We start from the raw sequence: 17529 nt of genomic DNA on the forward strand, positions 1-17529 counted from the left end.
AAGTCATCCATTCAGTCTACCCATTCAGGAATACAAATTCCTTTTGAAAATTTCTGAAATTCCAGCTAACAGGAAGGTCATGGTAGTGAAAAAAAAATAAATAAAAAAGGACGATAATTCATCTCATACAGTCAAATTCAGACCCCTTATAAGTGAATGATTGTTTCAGCATGATTAGTAGTGTTGTACGAACAATTTAGTTTTTAATGTAGAAATATAGCTGTTAAAATTTAGTGTTCTTATTCAATAAATAAACTAGGAAATTAAACATAGCGCAGGGATAGGAAACATCAAAAGAAATGCGTATAAATAATTCTACAACTATGCAGCCCAACTTTCTTTCTCTTTACCTTTCTTTCACAAATTCCTTCCAAGTGCAGTGATACTTAGGTAAATACTATTTTTAAGCTTTCGCAGCATGAATAATCACAATGTATCACTGCTTATACCCCTATAGTAAGCATATAATCATAGCTCCATGTTTTCTTGTAAGTGCCACCAGCAACTGTGAATTAGATATAGTTATGAACAAGCTACTTTTTTTTTTCTTTCTTGCAACTTTGAGCTTTTTAAAGAACATTTTTTAAGTTCTACTGACCTCTGTAGACACTAAAACATAGCAGAAAATTCTTACATCGGGAAAAGTGAACTTGTTTATATGCACTTATTTAGCAGTCCGTCCATCAACTCAAGTTTTTAATGAAGCATTTTTTTTCTTTTCTGGCAGAACTATTTATTTGTATTAGAAACATGCACAATTTCCAGGAAGAGATTCTTGCAGCCACCTGTAGATGCTTCATGAATGACTGATCCACGTAGATATCATAGGTAAAATGAAAAAAGAATTTGAATTTTAAATTGCAGCTTGCAGACTACTAAATCTCACTGCAGACTACCCTAGGCAGCATGTTGAAGATCCTGGAGATATTTCTTAAATTGGCATTTGAATCTGGAACAAATAAATGTGCTAAGGACAATGAACTTTATTAATTGCAGCTACAATACCAATGATAACCTAACAGAAGGATTAACATTGTACAACTGCTGAAAAAAATAAAGACAAGTAAAGAAAGATTTTAATATTTGGTATTCAAGATGGCTCACCTGAAGCAGACTTTTTCATCTCTTTTCAACTGCTTTAGGGAAAAAACATATTTCTTTTGGGGAATGGTAAGATGGGACAGTTGCCTAGAAACTGAAGAGAATGTGAATTTTGCCAGAAGAGATGAACTGAACAATGAAGAGAGAGAGGAATCAGATGGACCCCTGAACTTTGAGCTTGATGTTTGCCACCAGGATCCAGAATATGAGTCCCCAACTCCCCTGTCACATGCCCAGGTCAGACTGATCACCAGCTGGGAAGCAGCATGGAATGTAACAAATGCCATTCAGGTAACCTCTTACTACCCCACTCATTATAACCATCATTTAAAAAACTGGTCATCACTTAGCCTACTTTCTTTTACTTAACCATACCATCACTCTGCAATATTCTAAAAGGTTTCTATGAATGTATTACTAAAATATTTCAACCTTTCTGCATAAGATTAACACTCTGTAAAAATACAGTTCTAAAGAAAAAAAAAAAAGAGAGATGTCAACTAAAGTTTCAGAATTATTTAAACTAGGTGAAGATGAAAAGGTGGCAATTACAACTGTTTTAGAAGTGCTGAAATGATCTTCAATAAGTATATTTTAATTAAGTGACAGGGACATTTGATAGAAATGTAAGGTAAACATCTACTAAAAAGAGGACAGTAAGAGTCAGACTGACGTCAGACTCATTTAATGATATATAAATTACTGATATGTAAGTTCCTAGATATGAATTGGAGCATGAAGCACAGCAAGTGTAATAATACTTTTTAATGTTAAAGAAAATATTTGAGTTGAAAAGACTGAAAGGATTTGATCTTGGCATTTCCTGTGGAATGTAACTATCTTTCTGAGTCCTTAAATTTAGCTTTAAATGTTTCAGATTCTTTTTCTCACTTTTCATGATTCATTTTCTTACATAATTCTATCATTACGACTTTCTGTCTGATAAGGTAAGAAGCAATCAGTACCCACAGACACATCTAGTCCCAGTAGCTGTTACTTAAACACTTTTTATGGCATTCTAATTATAGAAAAATAATCCTTCCCATGACACACACGTCTGTGCAAATGCTGATGAACATTTGTTTATGTATCCAGTTTATCCCTCAGCTCTGCAAAGAAAAAGGACATATTTCTAACCGTGATGTATTTTCAAACATGAGCACCACCATATGAGAGCCAATGTCATAACATCTAGGGCACAGTAGCGTATCATACTCAGAAAATCTTCAGCTGTGAATAAAAGTCCTAAAATATTCAAACTGTATTCTAGTAACAATTTTTAACTTCAGTCTCCCTCAGCAGCATCTAGTCATGGCAGGAGTCTGGGATGAGAGCCCATTATTTTCTCTGTGAGTTTTGCCTTTGATTACACCGAAGCCAAGATTTCATTCTGGAAGTCAATTTTGTCAATATTTACTGTATGACCTTTTGGAGAGTCACATTCTCTCTCACCTATTGTTTTCCCTTCTGAAAAACAAAATTAATAATGCCTCTGTAATACATCAAAGTGCCTAAAACTTCCTGAATGTCTTTATGTAGACAATTACTATTAATCATTAATATTGTAGCTTCCAGTTCAAAGATAGACTTATATGATACAGATGCCTATTTAAAAACAAGATAAATTTGAGGTAGGTTATTTGGTCAGATCAGTAACTATGATCCTAGTTAAAATTTCCAGCTTTTTGAGCTTTGCATACTGCTATTCAATCTCAGTTGGTCAAATATTTTAGAAATTGCCATTGAACAGTTGCCTGCTGCTATACTGAGCTCTCCTTCTAAGGCAGACTGAGGATGGCAAAGCCTTGGAACTGCAGTTAAGTTGAAAGCACTGTCAAAATGTTCTAATGACACATTGTGGAGCTGTGTGCATATGCAAGCACATATGTGCACATGCATGCATTTTTCCTGTTTCCCAATACCTTGGCATTTGGCTTAGGAAAGAGGGTAGAGAGCAGAGAAAGGAAAGGGGACAGGCAGGAGAGAGGGAGAGAATATTGAATGGGTATCTGTCAGTAAAAAATAACAGAAGAAATTTCTGTGAATAGCTTTGAAGAGAATGTCAGAGTCATCCGAATGATTAAAACAATCCAAACATTCTTGACTGGTGAAGTAAATCTATGCTAAAGTGACGGTTGTTTTTGCTCTACCCAGAGGAAAGGGCAGAAGTGTTTCGCATGGCAATTAGAGGTAAATATTTAAGCAGAATTCTGAAGCTTTGAACAGTTATTCCAGTGAATGCAATTAGTCTACAAGTGAAATTATTTCCAGATTTGTTATAAGAACAATTAAGTCTTTGGTCTCCAAAATTAAATATAAGGGTTTTCTCAGAGTGCTTAAAATGCAAATATTTTCATACAAACAGGTAGAGATTTTTGTTTGTTTGTTTTTAACTTCAACTGAAAAAGTGTGCAGCTTTGATGACAATATTGTGTATGTAAATGATTGCTTCAGACATTTAAAGTTTCCAGGGAAACATGCTTCATATTCCAACATCGCACAAGCAAATGAAAATCTGTATCCAGTTAATCTGGGTAAGGACAGAGACCATAAAGCTGAGTTAATTCAAAAAGGAAAATGAACAGCATCATCTGTCAGAGTGATGCAAGTGGTATTTGTTTCTATAGAGCAGTAAAAGGCTGAAAAAAAATGTGCTAACTTGTATGGTAGTACTGGATATATAAGCAAAACAACAGTAACAAGAAGAAGGCAGTTAAATTCTAATGGTACAACATTTCTCAGCAGAACCAAAGTTCATACCGTCATGTCTGTAATTCACACTATCGTGAGTCTATCTCGCCTTATTAGGTCTCAGGAGCACAAACAAGTTTAACAGAGCAAAAAACTCAGCCACTTTACGAGGCAGCTCCAGAGTACTTTCAGTATCATGATGCTTCTACAGTCTTTAAAATATAATGTAATGCAAGTATATATTTGTACCTGCAATACAAGTACACAATTCTCCCCTGGACATTCAATGAATTATGATGTTTTATCAAATCATACCAAATCTGTCATTTGATTCAATTAATCCAATACCTAATAGAGAGAATTAATTTTATATTTTATATCTGGTTTTAATGTGTTTCTGGATTGTCAGTCCCACTCCCCTGTACCTTTTGCTTAGATCCTCAGGATGAAGCAATCTTTTTTCTTTCCCGTCACTTACAGGCAACATACCATAATTATTCAAAGAAATGGCTGTGCAAGTTGCCATGAACCACCAGGTACAAGGATACTGCATTATCTTCGTTCAAAACCCATGTTAGAGCTCTTTTTCTCTCGTTCTGTTGTTTTAAAAAACTTGTTAACAGCTGTTGGCAGGCTGAAATAATGGACTTGTAAGCTGTACATCTTTGTCTCTTTACTTCTTTTTCACAAGTTCTGTCTGTAGCCATCTCTTGCAGAAATAGATTACATAAACATTGGAAATACCTATGGCAGAGGCCATTTTCTTGTTCCATGATCAGAATTACATGACTGGATTCTTGTCTATTGTGTGGGCTTCTAAAATAACAATAATGTAATTAATATTATTTATAGTTATTTAAAGTTGTGATAATAAATTAATGATTAGAGTAGTGATCATAAATATGCTCATTATATTTATATTCTGTGGACTGTACATTAGTTTAGAAAAGACTCAGCACTTCAATATTCACTGTTTTCATAAGCAAAAGTATATCTCTATTTCCATTAAGGTGTGCCATTATAGATATATTTCCAAATTGGGTTCTAATTTGGTTCATCTTTTTTTATGGGACTTTATACGATTCAGTTGAGAATACCAAATTGTTTGTATTTATTTTTCTATGATGATTCCTCCCAGTTACCTGCCTTCATCTCCCTAATATAGACTCAATCTTCAGAGTGCTTACTGTCATCAACTCCCATACATTTAAGTGGAAAACACAGTGACATTGAGAAGCAGGATTAACAGACCTGTCCCCAAAGATACACAGGCAAACATCCTTTAAATGTGCCTAAACACACTTCCCATTAAGCTTTAATGAGTATGTTTAAGTATTTTATAAATATAAATATAAATATGTACATCCTTATGTATTTAGAAAGCTAAGTGTTTTCACCATCAGGTCATTAGATGTACCACAATACAAATCTTCTCATCCTTAACCTTAAATAATTTAGTCACATTTAACTAAATAACCACTTAGATCTTAACTACAGTATTTGATCTTAAGTATTTATTTTCTAGACTTGGGAACAAGGGTCAATCCTGTTTAGTGCCCAGAGCAATAGCTTCCTTGAATTATACATTGAAGCTAAAGTTATACTCTGAACTAAATTATAGATGTCTGATGTAAACAAACTGCTGTATTTCATATCAAGGGATGGTACTAAAAATTAGAGAGATGCCTGATACTCATATCTAATCCAGGAATGGCAAGTAATTCAAGTTTCTAAATGGAGCTAGTCAAAAAGTGACAGCACAAAGCAAAAATTCAAGACTGTGTGCCTATGTGTAGTACATAAAAATGGCAGTTTGTACAGTTTTAGCTAAAATGCACGTGCAGTACTGGACAATCTTATTTGTTTGTTTGTTTGTTTGTTTTTAATGTATGTGCAACCACAAACTCACATAGCTGTAACTGGAGAACCAAAAAATCTTAGAACCTGATGAGAACCATCTAAACTCAAATGTGCTTTTCCTTTGATAGACTGTCACCACCGTAGAATGCAGTTGTTATAAGATGTGTTTAGGGAAGAAGATTCTAACTAATGTCCATGCACTGGTTTCCTCTTTGGATCTTTTTTTTTTTTTTTTTTTTTTGGGGGGGGGGGGAGGGAAAAGGGAGAAGGAAAGAAGGCAGAATAAGATTGTGGACACATGTTGCTACTTCATATAACCTTTTATATTCAACCTTTTATTCATATAACTTATTATATTCAAATTCAGCTCAGACTCTAGTGTAATTCTTTAGTTTTGTACATACGTTCAGATAGCACAAAGACTGCATACTGTATGTATATTCTCTGTATTCCCAAACCTACTTTTTTTCACAAAAGCTTTTTATCAACAATATGTTATACTTCAACAATGAAATTATATCTACCTCACAGAAGTCTCTTTAGATGACATATAACCACTGTACAGTGGACTGATTTTGAGTTAACTAACTGCCACTCAGATAAATTTCATTAGAGAATGCTCTGTATCAGCCTCCTTTTCCCTTGGTCAGCTGGAAACTGTTATGTTGGAAAATGTTATGAAGCCAGGACTCCTAAACATATAGAGGTGGCTAATCTAAAACTTTTCCTTGTTCCAGGAAGAAATACTTGGATTGTTCTTATGGGATTTAAGTTACTGTTTTGTAGGCCTTGCATTTTATGTTGTTCATCACATCTGGGCCATGAACAGATGGAGGGAGTGTTGAATGGATTTACATCAGCATATTCTACTGTAACTATTATGGAAATGTTAGGGGTGGCAAGCCAGTTTTCCATAGCCCCTTTGTGTCAGATTTGCCATCAAGTAGGAGCTGTGGTATAACATAACTACTCTACAAATTATTCCCTGGACATACAGTCCCCAACATATGGAGCTTTGTTTCAGAAAGCACCATACTAGCTCTTAAAGCATCGCAGAAACATGGCTTACAGAAGTAATGAATCAAAGTATTGCAAATCCTGCAGTCTTCTAGATGTCAAAAAGACATATTAAAAATCTTTACCAGTTAAAGCAGTCCTTAGATCATGCTTGCCTGTACCACAGGCCCCAGATTTCCTTTCCTAATAGATGAGTAGCAAGAGAGTTAAAGGAGGTCTCCTGTCTCTCTTTCGCCCTTCCTCTGCCCCATTCATAAATGACTCTAATAGCCTTGGTAGTTTGGCTATAACTAATCTGCAATGATCTATAATTTATGACTTATGTTTTAAGTTAATTGACATATATTTTAGACGAAAGGGAGACATTCTAAAGTATAGTGCTCAACATACGCTTGAAATTTAACATGCAAACTCAGCCTTAAGTGTGAATATCCTGATTTCACTGGGTATAAAACAGATGTATTTAAAAATGTTTGCTTTTAGTTGATACCTTTAATATCATTAGCTGATTTTAACCCAAGTTTTAGGGACATAACCAGCATTACAAGCTTTTGGTAACAGTAGCCAGAAGCACTGTCAGGCTTAAAGAATTCTGAATTATTCTGTTCAAAACTTCAAATTATATATAAACACAAAAGATATTTATTTGACACCTGATATTTAGCAATGTCAAATGTCTATCATTTCCAACAACATTAGCTGAGGCTCTTCTTGGCTAGTATTTATGAAATCTATATGTTTCAGTGTCTGAATTTCAGAGCCACAGTATTGCAGGTAATCATTCTTAGTAGTAGCTAAGATAATACAATGCATAGTATACTTATCTTGGGTTTTATGTTCAGCTTGTTACAGTCTAGTCAAGAAAATCTTATGGAATTGACAAATGCATGTTTCTTGTAAGCAGAGACTAGTTGATTGTTCACATTTCACCTAAGTTTGAAAATATTTTTGTCTGCAAAATCTACTAGTAGTGATCTTTCGGAACAGTTATGTTACAGGTGTGAGGCTATAATTCTCCTACATAAGGGAGCTGGTAAGAGTTAAAATTGTGTTCACATGGAAGGACAAATGACCTAGCAAGTAAGCATAAAGCAGCATGTGTTAGCCTTGGCTAACAGCAGAACTCCCACCCAGCTCCTCACTCACCTCCTTTCTCCTCAGCTGGGCAGCAGAGAGAAAAGAGAGCAGGAGTGAGAAAGTTCATGTCTCAATGTAAAAACAGGGAAATCACTCTCCAGATACCATTGTGGGCAAAACAGAGTCAACGTGGGGAAAATTAACTTTAATACGAATTAATATGTAGATGTTTCATTCTTGCATCTTATACTCAGAAAAAAAAAAAGACAAACATTAAAGAAACACTCTTCCTCCTCCTTTTTCATGTTCAGCTTAACTTGTTCACTCCAGACTCCTCTACAAACCCTCCTTCTTCCTCTCTATGGCCTTTTCTGCCCTTTCTAAAATACACTTTCCAGAGATGCCTCACGTGCTGCCAATGGGCTCGGCTGTGCCACACTGTGGAGCTGCTGGAGCTGGCTGTGTCCAGCACTGTCCTCCCAACAGAGGCCACATGCTACCTACACCCGGACACAGAAACCCAATACAAGTAGAAAAGCACATTGGTCTTGCTGATGCATTCATCTAACTGCTGCATGTCATTACAGACATGCTTTCCAGGCAACAATACAAGGTTTTAATTGGAATTTACTACTTTCTTTGGCATGCTGCCAAATTTAGCCTGCCAGCAGATGCCTTTGGCAGGGACATCACTATTTCTACTATTTTATATCTCCGTCAGCTTAAGTACAGTTACATGAATGAAATGAAAGCACATATCCACCTGAGGACTTTAAACTTTGACAGTCTTCAAATGCCAACTACTAGCAATGATGTTGCTAGAGCTCAGCAGACAACCTGCCAAGTGTCAGAGGTGTGATTTACATATACATTTACATACATTTGCAAAAAAAAAAGTTGTGTTGGTGTGTATTTCTCCCATGACATATGTAGAATAAATGGTATGTGTGAGTAGCACTTCAGAAACCTGAACACTGTCTCCCCCCAGACCTCTTTTTTTTTTCCTTTCATCATTAGGAAATCTTTAAGCCACGCAGCTGATAGCCTGTTCTGGGAGTCTTAAAAAAGCCTAAAAAAGCTTTTGCTTTCAGTGATAGGGAGATAAGAAGAAAAACACACATGGTACATAAATCTATTTTTTTATAAGGAAAAGCGTACTCCATGTATCAACTATCTCTTCACAGCTCTTTGCAAGCACATCTTCAAACATTGAATCAAACGTAAGCTTACACATCTTTTCTTTAACAATCTATTATTTAGCTTTCTGCATCTATTGACTGTGATTTCAGCTCTTCCAGTTAAAATTGCCACTGTCAATTTTTTAAATATTTAAACAAGCATTCCTATGAAGCTATATGAAGATATTTATTTGCGCTCCTCGAAGCTGCATATAAATATCATTTTGCTGAAAACTTCACAGTTACAAGTTTTAGTGAAACTACCACTTATGGTCTTGACTCACAGCTTCTGGTATTGACTCATAGTTTCCTTGACTTCACTGTTTGTCTGCATTTGTTTCCTGTTATCTCACCCTTAGATTTTAAATTCTTTGGAGAAAAGACCATCTTTATGCAGTCTGTTTGCACAGTGTCTTGCACAGTGGGATTCTGATCAAGGACTTCCAGGTGTTCCAATAATGAAAAAATTTTCCAAAGTAAGTCCCAAAACATCTTCTATTTTATAGAGACTCTTCACAAAATAATAATTGTTTAAATGTGGCCTATGATAAATCAGTCTGGCATTTGATCCTATTTCCTATCCCTCTCCCCTTTCTTTTTAATAAATAGAATGGATTCTCCTTGCTGTTAAGGTCTATTGTAGGTACTGAATACAAAATAAATCAGCAGACTAATGTGATAAAATTAACTTTTAAATATCCTGCCTTTAAAATACGCATTTGTAGTGGGTTTGCATGGCAACGTTTTGGTACCAGGGGACTTTCGGGGGGGCTTCTGCAAGAACAATCCAGAAGCTGCCCCTTGTTAAATAAGGCCCCCGCTGCTGGACAGAGCTGAGCCAATACATGATGTTGTTTGCTCCTCTGTAAGAGCATATTTAAGAAAGGGAATTAAAAAAAATGCTGGGGAACAGCAGCTGGGAGAGAGAGGGGAGTGAGAACCAGCCCTACAGACACCAAGGTCAGTGTGGAAGGAGGTGGAGGAGGACTTTCTGCTCCAGGTACCAGAGCAGCATTTCCCCTTCAGCCTGTGGAGAGGCCCCTGGTGGAGCAAGCCGTCCCCCTGCAGCCCATGGGTCCCACATGGAGCAGATCTCCATGCTGCAGCCTGTGGAGGAGCCCCCGGTGGAGCAGGTGGATGTGGCCTGGAGGAGGCTGTGGCACATGGAGAGCCCCTGCAGGAGCAGGCCCTGGGCCAGAGCTGCAGCCTGTGGAGAGGAGCCCACGCAGGAGCAGGGGGTCTGGGGGGAGCTGCTGCCCGTGGGGGACCTGTGCTGGAGCAGTTTGCTCCTGGGGGAAGAATGGACCCCGTGGTACAGAGCCGTGTGGGAGCACTTCCTGAAGAGCTGCTGCCTGTGAGCAGCCCCCACAGGTTCGGTTCAGGAAGAACGGCATCCCGTGGGAGGGACCCCATGTGGAGCAGGGGCTGCGCTTTTTTTTTTTTTTTTTTTTTTTATTTCTCCTTTGTTTCTCACATCTCTAGCTTGTCAGTAATAGGCAATACATCTTACTATCTCCGTACTGTGAGTCTCTTTTGCCCAGCACGAAAATTGTTGAGTGATCTCCCTGTCCTTATCTCAACCCTTGAGCCCTTCGCATCATATTTTCTCCCTCTTCCCTTTGAGGAGAAGGTGTGAGAGAGTGGCTGTGATTGAGCTCAGCGGCCCACCCAAGTAAAACCACCACAGTATTCCATCTTAAAAATGCAGATGGTCAAGCAAGAGAATGACAGAACCATGATATTATAGATAAATGAATATTAGTGTTATGAAAATTATGCCTTTTGAAATAGTAATTGTTACCAAACAAAATCAAGTGACTGTCAGCTGTTTGAAAGTAATGATCACTTTATTCCACAGAAGAACCCAGCACACCAAGATTTGTTTCAGAAGGATCTCTGTCTCCCTCAGGCGAAGGGAATAGCTGAGGTACTTTCCCTCTACATTAAAATCAAATCAACCTACCATGCTTTTTGACCTTATCAATCCCTGAGTGTATTTTTTTACCATATGAAGGCATAATATCTCCCTTTTTAATTCTTGCGCACTTGTGCCTTTTTACAGGCTCTAGCACATATCATTGCCCACCTATCACTGATGGAAAATATTTTTCTTAGAGATCTTCTTACTATCTGACTTCTCGAACCTATGAGATGTGCAACCTCAGAGAATTTATTTGCTTTAATGAAGAGCATTTACACGTAACTCCTCCCTAGATAACGTTCCTCCTAAGACCGCAAGAATATTGTGATAGGTGGCAAAAGGTCAAATATTTTGCCAGATATAAGTCCTTTCCTGTTTTAGATAAACTTATTTCATTTTGATTAGCAACTTTTCAGCAGATTGTTCATTTTTTTATATAAGGAAAGGGTGAGATTTAGGGTTCATCAAAGTATAAAGGTTAAGACAATCTCAACATCTATAGTGTATGAGGATTTAATGTTAAAATTAAAGGACATCTGAATTACTATGATATTATTTTAAAGTACTAACAGAATCAGAAATAGTAATGCTATTGTAGTTGACATTCCAAATGGCAAAGTGTCTTCCACACAATCCATAGATGGGTAATCTACAGTTTACCTCAGTGTGTATAATTCTTGACAGCAGGAGATTCGCTGAAATTGTACAAGCTCAGTCTGAATGAGCTAATGGAGCTATTTGAGAAAATAAAAAGCCCTAAATACTGATTGCACACAGTACAAAAGATGATATATTGTACTCTAGTTTTAGCACTGTTAGCTGTATAAAACATTTTGCTCCTAAAGCTAAGTAAAAGATATTGACTTCCATTTGCATCTATTCTCCCTGTTCTCCCCACACACACCATGTTTCTTGGATGGAAATGTTTCTCTGTATTCTTGGCCGGTGGCACTAGTTTTGCCATATGTAAAATACTGTCTTCACTAAATAGCTAACCAAAAAAATAAATAAATTAATATTTACTTCTCAAAAATGTAAACGTGAGTCAAAGTGAGGAAACATTCACTTCAGCTTATACACACATACTCTGCTATCTGTTTCATTTTCTCTCAGTCCATCTCTTGAATTGAGACAAATAACAGCATCAACAGATTATGTTTTGTAGGTCCCTAGAGCAAACATTTTTGGTTGCTTTATGATATCACTAGCAACAGTAGCTTCAGCTACTGTACATGGGTATTTCCATTTGTGATAGTTATTTTTCAATGCTTAGCTTTCCCCTCAAGAAATGTATTGATTCAGGCTAGTTCCTCCCTCATAAACAGACATATTTTTGTTGTTGTTTTCAGTTTTAAAAATAATTCTAGCTTGATTATTTCAAAATAAACCCAGGTATTTCAGAAATAATGAATAGTCTCATGGAAGCTTAAAGAATTGCAGCTATGGGTACAAGAATTATACGATGCAAGAGTTTTATCTTTCATACATATATAATGACTGTTAGTTCCCTCATTTAGCTGTTTGTATCATATTTAGGAGTTGACACTGAGGTCTATTCTATCTCACCACATTTTAAAGCAGTTCTCTTGACTCTTTTTCTGCATCATGTCTTCAACTCCAAATGTCATATCCCCAGCCACCTTCCCTTAAGGGACTTAAAAATCTTCTGAGCTTTAATTGGGATCTGGAGTTTAAAATGAGTTCTCCACTTCTGTTCTTGTTGCTTTTGCTTGCCTGCTGACTTTTTTCACTTTTGCTGGGAAGCCAGCTGCTCTCAGTGCTTTTCCTTTTGTCCTTTTCATTGTTGTCATCTCAAGTTAAAAATAAAATACCTGCACAAAACCGTAGGCTTCCCTCTGCTGCTTGGATTGGATTTCAGAGACTCTTTGCTATTTCCTAAATTGTGAGGAGCTGCCATTCCACCCCTGAAAGTTTCCTTTCCTAATCAGAATGGATAATTGTCTGCATAATTCATACTTTCCCTCTAGCCTTCTACTGATTCCTGTCTTACGCCTACAGCTACGTATTTCTCATATCCAGTCATTTTTTTCCGCACAGCTTCTTGCCTATCATATTCTCTTACCCCTTGTTGCTACCTTGTGTGGTTCACAACCTTATATTGCAATATTCCTCAGGTTGCCTAAAGACAACTTCTTCTCCCTGTTCCTGGCTCCCCTGGTGCAGTCATATTCCCAGGCTATCCAGTTCTTCTTTTGCTCTTTCCAGGCACCTCAAAGTCTCACGGCCTTCACAATGAAACCCATCTTACTCTATAGATGATGTCGAAAGATAGACACCTCTGGTGGTGCTTCAAATATCCTAAAATAAGTTTTAAGGATCCTACACTGTTGGAATAAATAGCTCTTTAGTGATGCTTATTTCTATCCATCCTCTCCAGAGCTAGCAGATTAGTTGTATTTTTTTGCTGTATTTATGTAGGTGAAGTTAGGAATCCCATTTCTAATTAAACATGCAACAAAAGAAGGTAGATTTGTCATGTATGTTTCTTTTGTTTGTTTGTTGTTGTTTTTTTTGTTTGTTTGTTTTTTTGTTTTGTTTTGTTTTTCTGTTACTGTGCGTATTCATTCATTGAATGTCTGTTTTAGACAGAAAAAGTTGGGTGAGGTAAATCAGATTCATAGATGTTAGGAAACGACCATTTCCTTTGGTAAAGACAATAAAAAACAGCAGTCACATTAGTAACTTCAGTCAGTTTTCACCTAAAGTCCATGAATCTCACCTTGCAAATAAATTGGTATTTTGTCTAAATATTTGAATACAAGAAAAGAAATTTAGTTAGGGGAAAACAACAAAAATAAATTAACTTTTATACTGATTACTCAGAGGATGCCAGAAAAGTCAGTCACATTTCTGATTTTTAGTTTTTCTCTTTATTATAAGCTGTACAAATTGGAGGATTTTTTATTTAATCTACTCAAAATTCATCAAAATATGTACCTTTGTTGAATTTTAGGAATGATATGATCTTTCAAGCCATTACAGGATAGAGAAACCTCCACTATAGGAATTCATTTGCGGTATCAACTTTATCTGTAGCTGCTCATGATGAAACTTCAGCAGTAAAATCCATTGCTGTTTTTTTTTTTTTATCCTAAAGACAGAAGCCTCAGGGTGCCACTGAAGTTAACTGAGGTTAAGAGAGGAAAAGCATCAGTGATTTGTTGTCTACATGCAGCCCAGTTGTAAGGCAGTATCTTTTCTCATGTATTCAAAAAGAATATGCTATGGTTCTCCATATCAGTTTACTGCTTCACAGACACCAAAAATAATAGTATACCGCTATTTGCATTTTTCACCCAACTATTAACTGCGTTCTCTCCAGGCAGTGACAAATTTCCCCTTTATATGCTGAGCTCTGGGAGTCATCATAGCTTGTGTAAAAGTCCACCTAAAATTGGTGGTTGGGTCTGTGCAGAAGAAAAAGCAGGATAATGTTAGCCAGGGGAGGATACAGTCACCTTTTACTCTGCATGCAGTCACAGTAAATCCTATGCCACCTTTCAGAAGACATAAACTGCCTTCTTTTTTACCTCTCAGAGGTGCATAAGATTTGTTCTCTGCATCCTTGCTTTTTAAAAGTAACAAGAAATGTTGCTTATCCCATACAGGCAGCATTCAAGAAAAACTAACAAGGCAAATGCTTTCTCAGAGCCTGAGTTTGAACTTGATATGCACTCTAACTCTTCTTCTCGTTATGTCAGTGCACACTCAAAGCTATCTGTCTCCCCACTGCTTTGCTTTGCTTCCAGTCTTCCACAATCCCCTCTCTGCTTGCCCTCAAGCTCTTTCAACCACATATTCAAGGAGCTCCACTCTCATGTTGCTGTACTGGATGTTTGGAGTACCTGCATTCCTTCAGATGGAAACCTGAGAGTCAGTGATGACTTATGATGGGAGAAATAGATCAGCAGCCAGTGAGTCCACACTGCTCACCACTACTAACTTTCAAAGTAGTTTGCCTTAGTTTTGACTACCTTAATTTTTTCATCTTTTTCCTCTCCTCTTGATAATACATAATAAAAGCCCTCATTCTTTTACCAAAGCCTGCTTTCTCCTTTGAGACCAAGGGAAATAATATATTTTCTTAAAAGGTAATTTGCTTGGGAGATTTACTTTGTGTGATTCAGTGCATTCTTGCAGACAGCTATGAATTTATGCAAAGTAACATTTTCCATCAAACCAGAATTAAGCATCAAGCATATTATTTCAGTTTTAGAACAAATATTTAAAGCAATAGCAAAGCCAATGGGATCAGCTGTCACACTCAATAGCATCAAATCTTTTATTTGTTGAGACGTTTATTTTCCTCTATTCCCTTTCCTAATCTTTAGGAGATTCTTAAGACTAATCTGGCCACTAACAGGAGAACAAAATCAGTGGCTTTTCTGTCAGTCAAATAGACAAAAACATTGCAACTTCCTTACCTGCATATCTTATCACAGCATCTCCTGAGCAGTCTATCTGTCTTAGCATCTGTTTATGGGACCTGAAGGATTGACAGACCAGCACTTCTGAAGTTTCTCTCAGTGTATAAGGTGATTGCAGGCATTAATCACAAAATAAACACCTTAGTCACTTTCCTCCCTGCAGCTAAAGCAGACTGGCATCAGCAGAGAGAAAGAATAAGAAAAATCAGGAAAAACAAGATTGCTAGGGTCTAATTCAACCATCCCTGAAGATAAAAGACGACTTTTCACTGATATTAAAGGAGATGGATCAGCTGCTAAGGTCATACAAGCCATGGACAATATTTGAAGTTTTCCACAGAACAACTCATAGCATTTTTGAATTCTAACTCAGCAGAGCTATGAACAAATGACGAAGTGACAGGGAAAGCAGATGAGTTATTTTCCTGGTGTCTGTAGACCCATGCCAGGAGTCTGGGTAAACAGCTAGAAAAACTGGAAATTCTTACTGGTGAGGAGAAATAGGATATAATTGATATTGCAAATACATTTATGTGACTGGAATTTTTAAATAATTAGATAAAACATGCTTACCAAAAAATGGTAAAAGAAGCAAGGGTGGCACTCTACTTTAGAGAGATGATTATCTGTGTTACAGCTATTGTCTAAAAAGACAAATTGTATTGTTCTTAGTGTCTTCGGTTTTAAAGGCCTGTGCTGGAGGTTGCTTGTAGTCTGTAGTAAAACATCATTAAAGTTTCTAAAAATGATAGATGATAATAATCTAACACAAAAGGTATTGAACCTAACATAAGGTAATTCTATTTTGAGCCTCATTACCTTGAATATAGATGAACAGATCAGTGGATCTAATTACATTCATTATAGGAAAACAGAGGGCAATAATATATATATACTTGGTACTTCAAAGGAGTGAATTTTAAAAAGCTGGAGAAAATTATGAGAGATAATTGATTAGAAAGAAAAAATACACACAGTAAAATGTGAAAGTAATTTGAAAGTTGTTTAACAAGAATTTATGAGATGTCCAGAAGTCACATCTCACAATTAGCACGCCTTTGCGTTTAAACCCCTCCTACTTCAGTTGTGAAGTGAATGTATCAATTAAAATTTAAAATATACACATATATAACAAAAGGGAGAAAAGAAAGGTGAGAGTAATCATTGTAAATTATAAATTATGAAGTATAGAAAAGAGATTCAGTGACCCAAAGGTGCTAGGGGGGGAAAAAAATGCATCCCCTAAGGAGCAGGTCAATAAGAAAATAATTCTTAGGAATTAAAAAAAATATATAGGAAATACTTAGGAAAAAAAAAAAAGATAGGTTTAGTATAAAAATTTGAAACATAAATACTTGTAGTGGTATGAATTAAGTATTAATAGAAGTGTGAATCTTTACGTGACTGTGTATGTTTGTGTAAAAACACCAGAAGAAAGAGCAGAACTTTGTTCTTGTGTTGGTATGTGTTAACTGCATAGTGCATCTTAACTTTAAGTGCAAAGTGATTTTAACCAAATGAAGAGAGAGAAAAACTGACCTATAAGTAAGTGTCAAGGGAATGAACAAGAAGACAATAGGTATAAACCATATTAGACTATATAAGTGCACACTCCATTTCTAAAACTCTGACAGTCTTGCTGCCGTGACTATGTCTCTGGGAAGCCTGTTCCGGTGCATGACAACCCTCTCAGTGAAGAACCTCTTCCTGATATCCAGCCTGAACCTCCCCTGTTACAGCTTGACACCATTCCTTCATGTCCTATCACTGGTCACTAAAGAGAATAGATCAGCGCCTGCCCCTCCACTCCCCCTCATGAGGAAGCTCTAAACCATGATGAGGTCTCCCTTCAGCCTCCTCTTTTCCAGGCTGAACAGGCCAAGTGACCTCAGCCACTCCTCATACGTCTTCCCCTCTAGGCCCTTCACCATCTTAGCAGTCCTCCTCTGGAAACTCTCCAACAGTTTCACGTCCTTCTTGTACTGTGGTGCCCAGAACTGCACACAGTACTCAAGGTGAGGTCGCACCAGTGCAGGGTAGAGTGGGAAAATTACTTCCCTCGACCGACTAGCAATGCCGTGTTTGATGCACCCCAGGATGCGGTTGGCCCTAAAAGCCCTAAAGTACCTTTTGATCACTCTCAGACTTCTTGTTACTTCATCATTACCAGCCTGAAAAACCAGCAGGCGGTAGTAGTCAGAGGTCTGTACAAGGTGAGTGACTTTCCTAGCAATGT

At 37.0% G+C, this 17529-nt stretch overlaps 1 protein-coding gene across 1 annotated transcript in view; it reads left to right on the top strand.

Annotated features, from left to right (window-relative positions):
• Window positions 1-1167: 1167 nt before the first annotated feature.
• LOC137852937 (vesicular inhibitory amino acid transporter-like) overlaps window positions 1168-17529 on the top strand; it is a 31381-nt gene continuing 15019 nt past the window's right edge. Inside the window, exons 1-2 of the mRNA XM_068675090.1 lie at window positions 1168-1392; window positions 9284-9400. Of these exons, the coding sequence (XP_068531191.1) occupies window positions 1168-1392; window positions 9284-9400 (342 nt within the window). The remainder of the gene's footprint in view (window positions 1393-9283; window positions 9401-17529) is intronic.

Source organism: Anas acuta, chromosome 3 (assembly GCF_963932015.1).
Source record: "Anas acuta chromosome 3, bAnaAcu1.1, whole genome shotgun sequence".
NCBI classification, from domain to species: domain Eukaryota; kingdom Metazoa; phylum Chordata; class Aves; order Anseriformes; family Anatidae; genus Anas; species Anas acuta.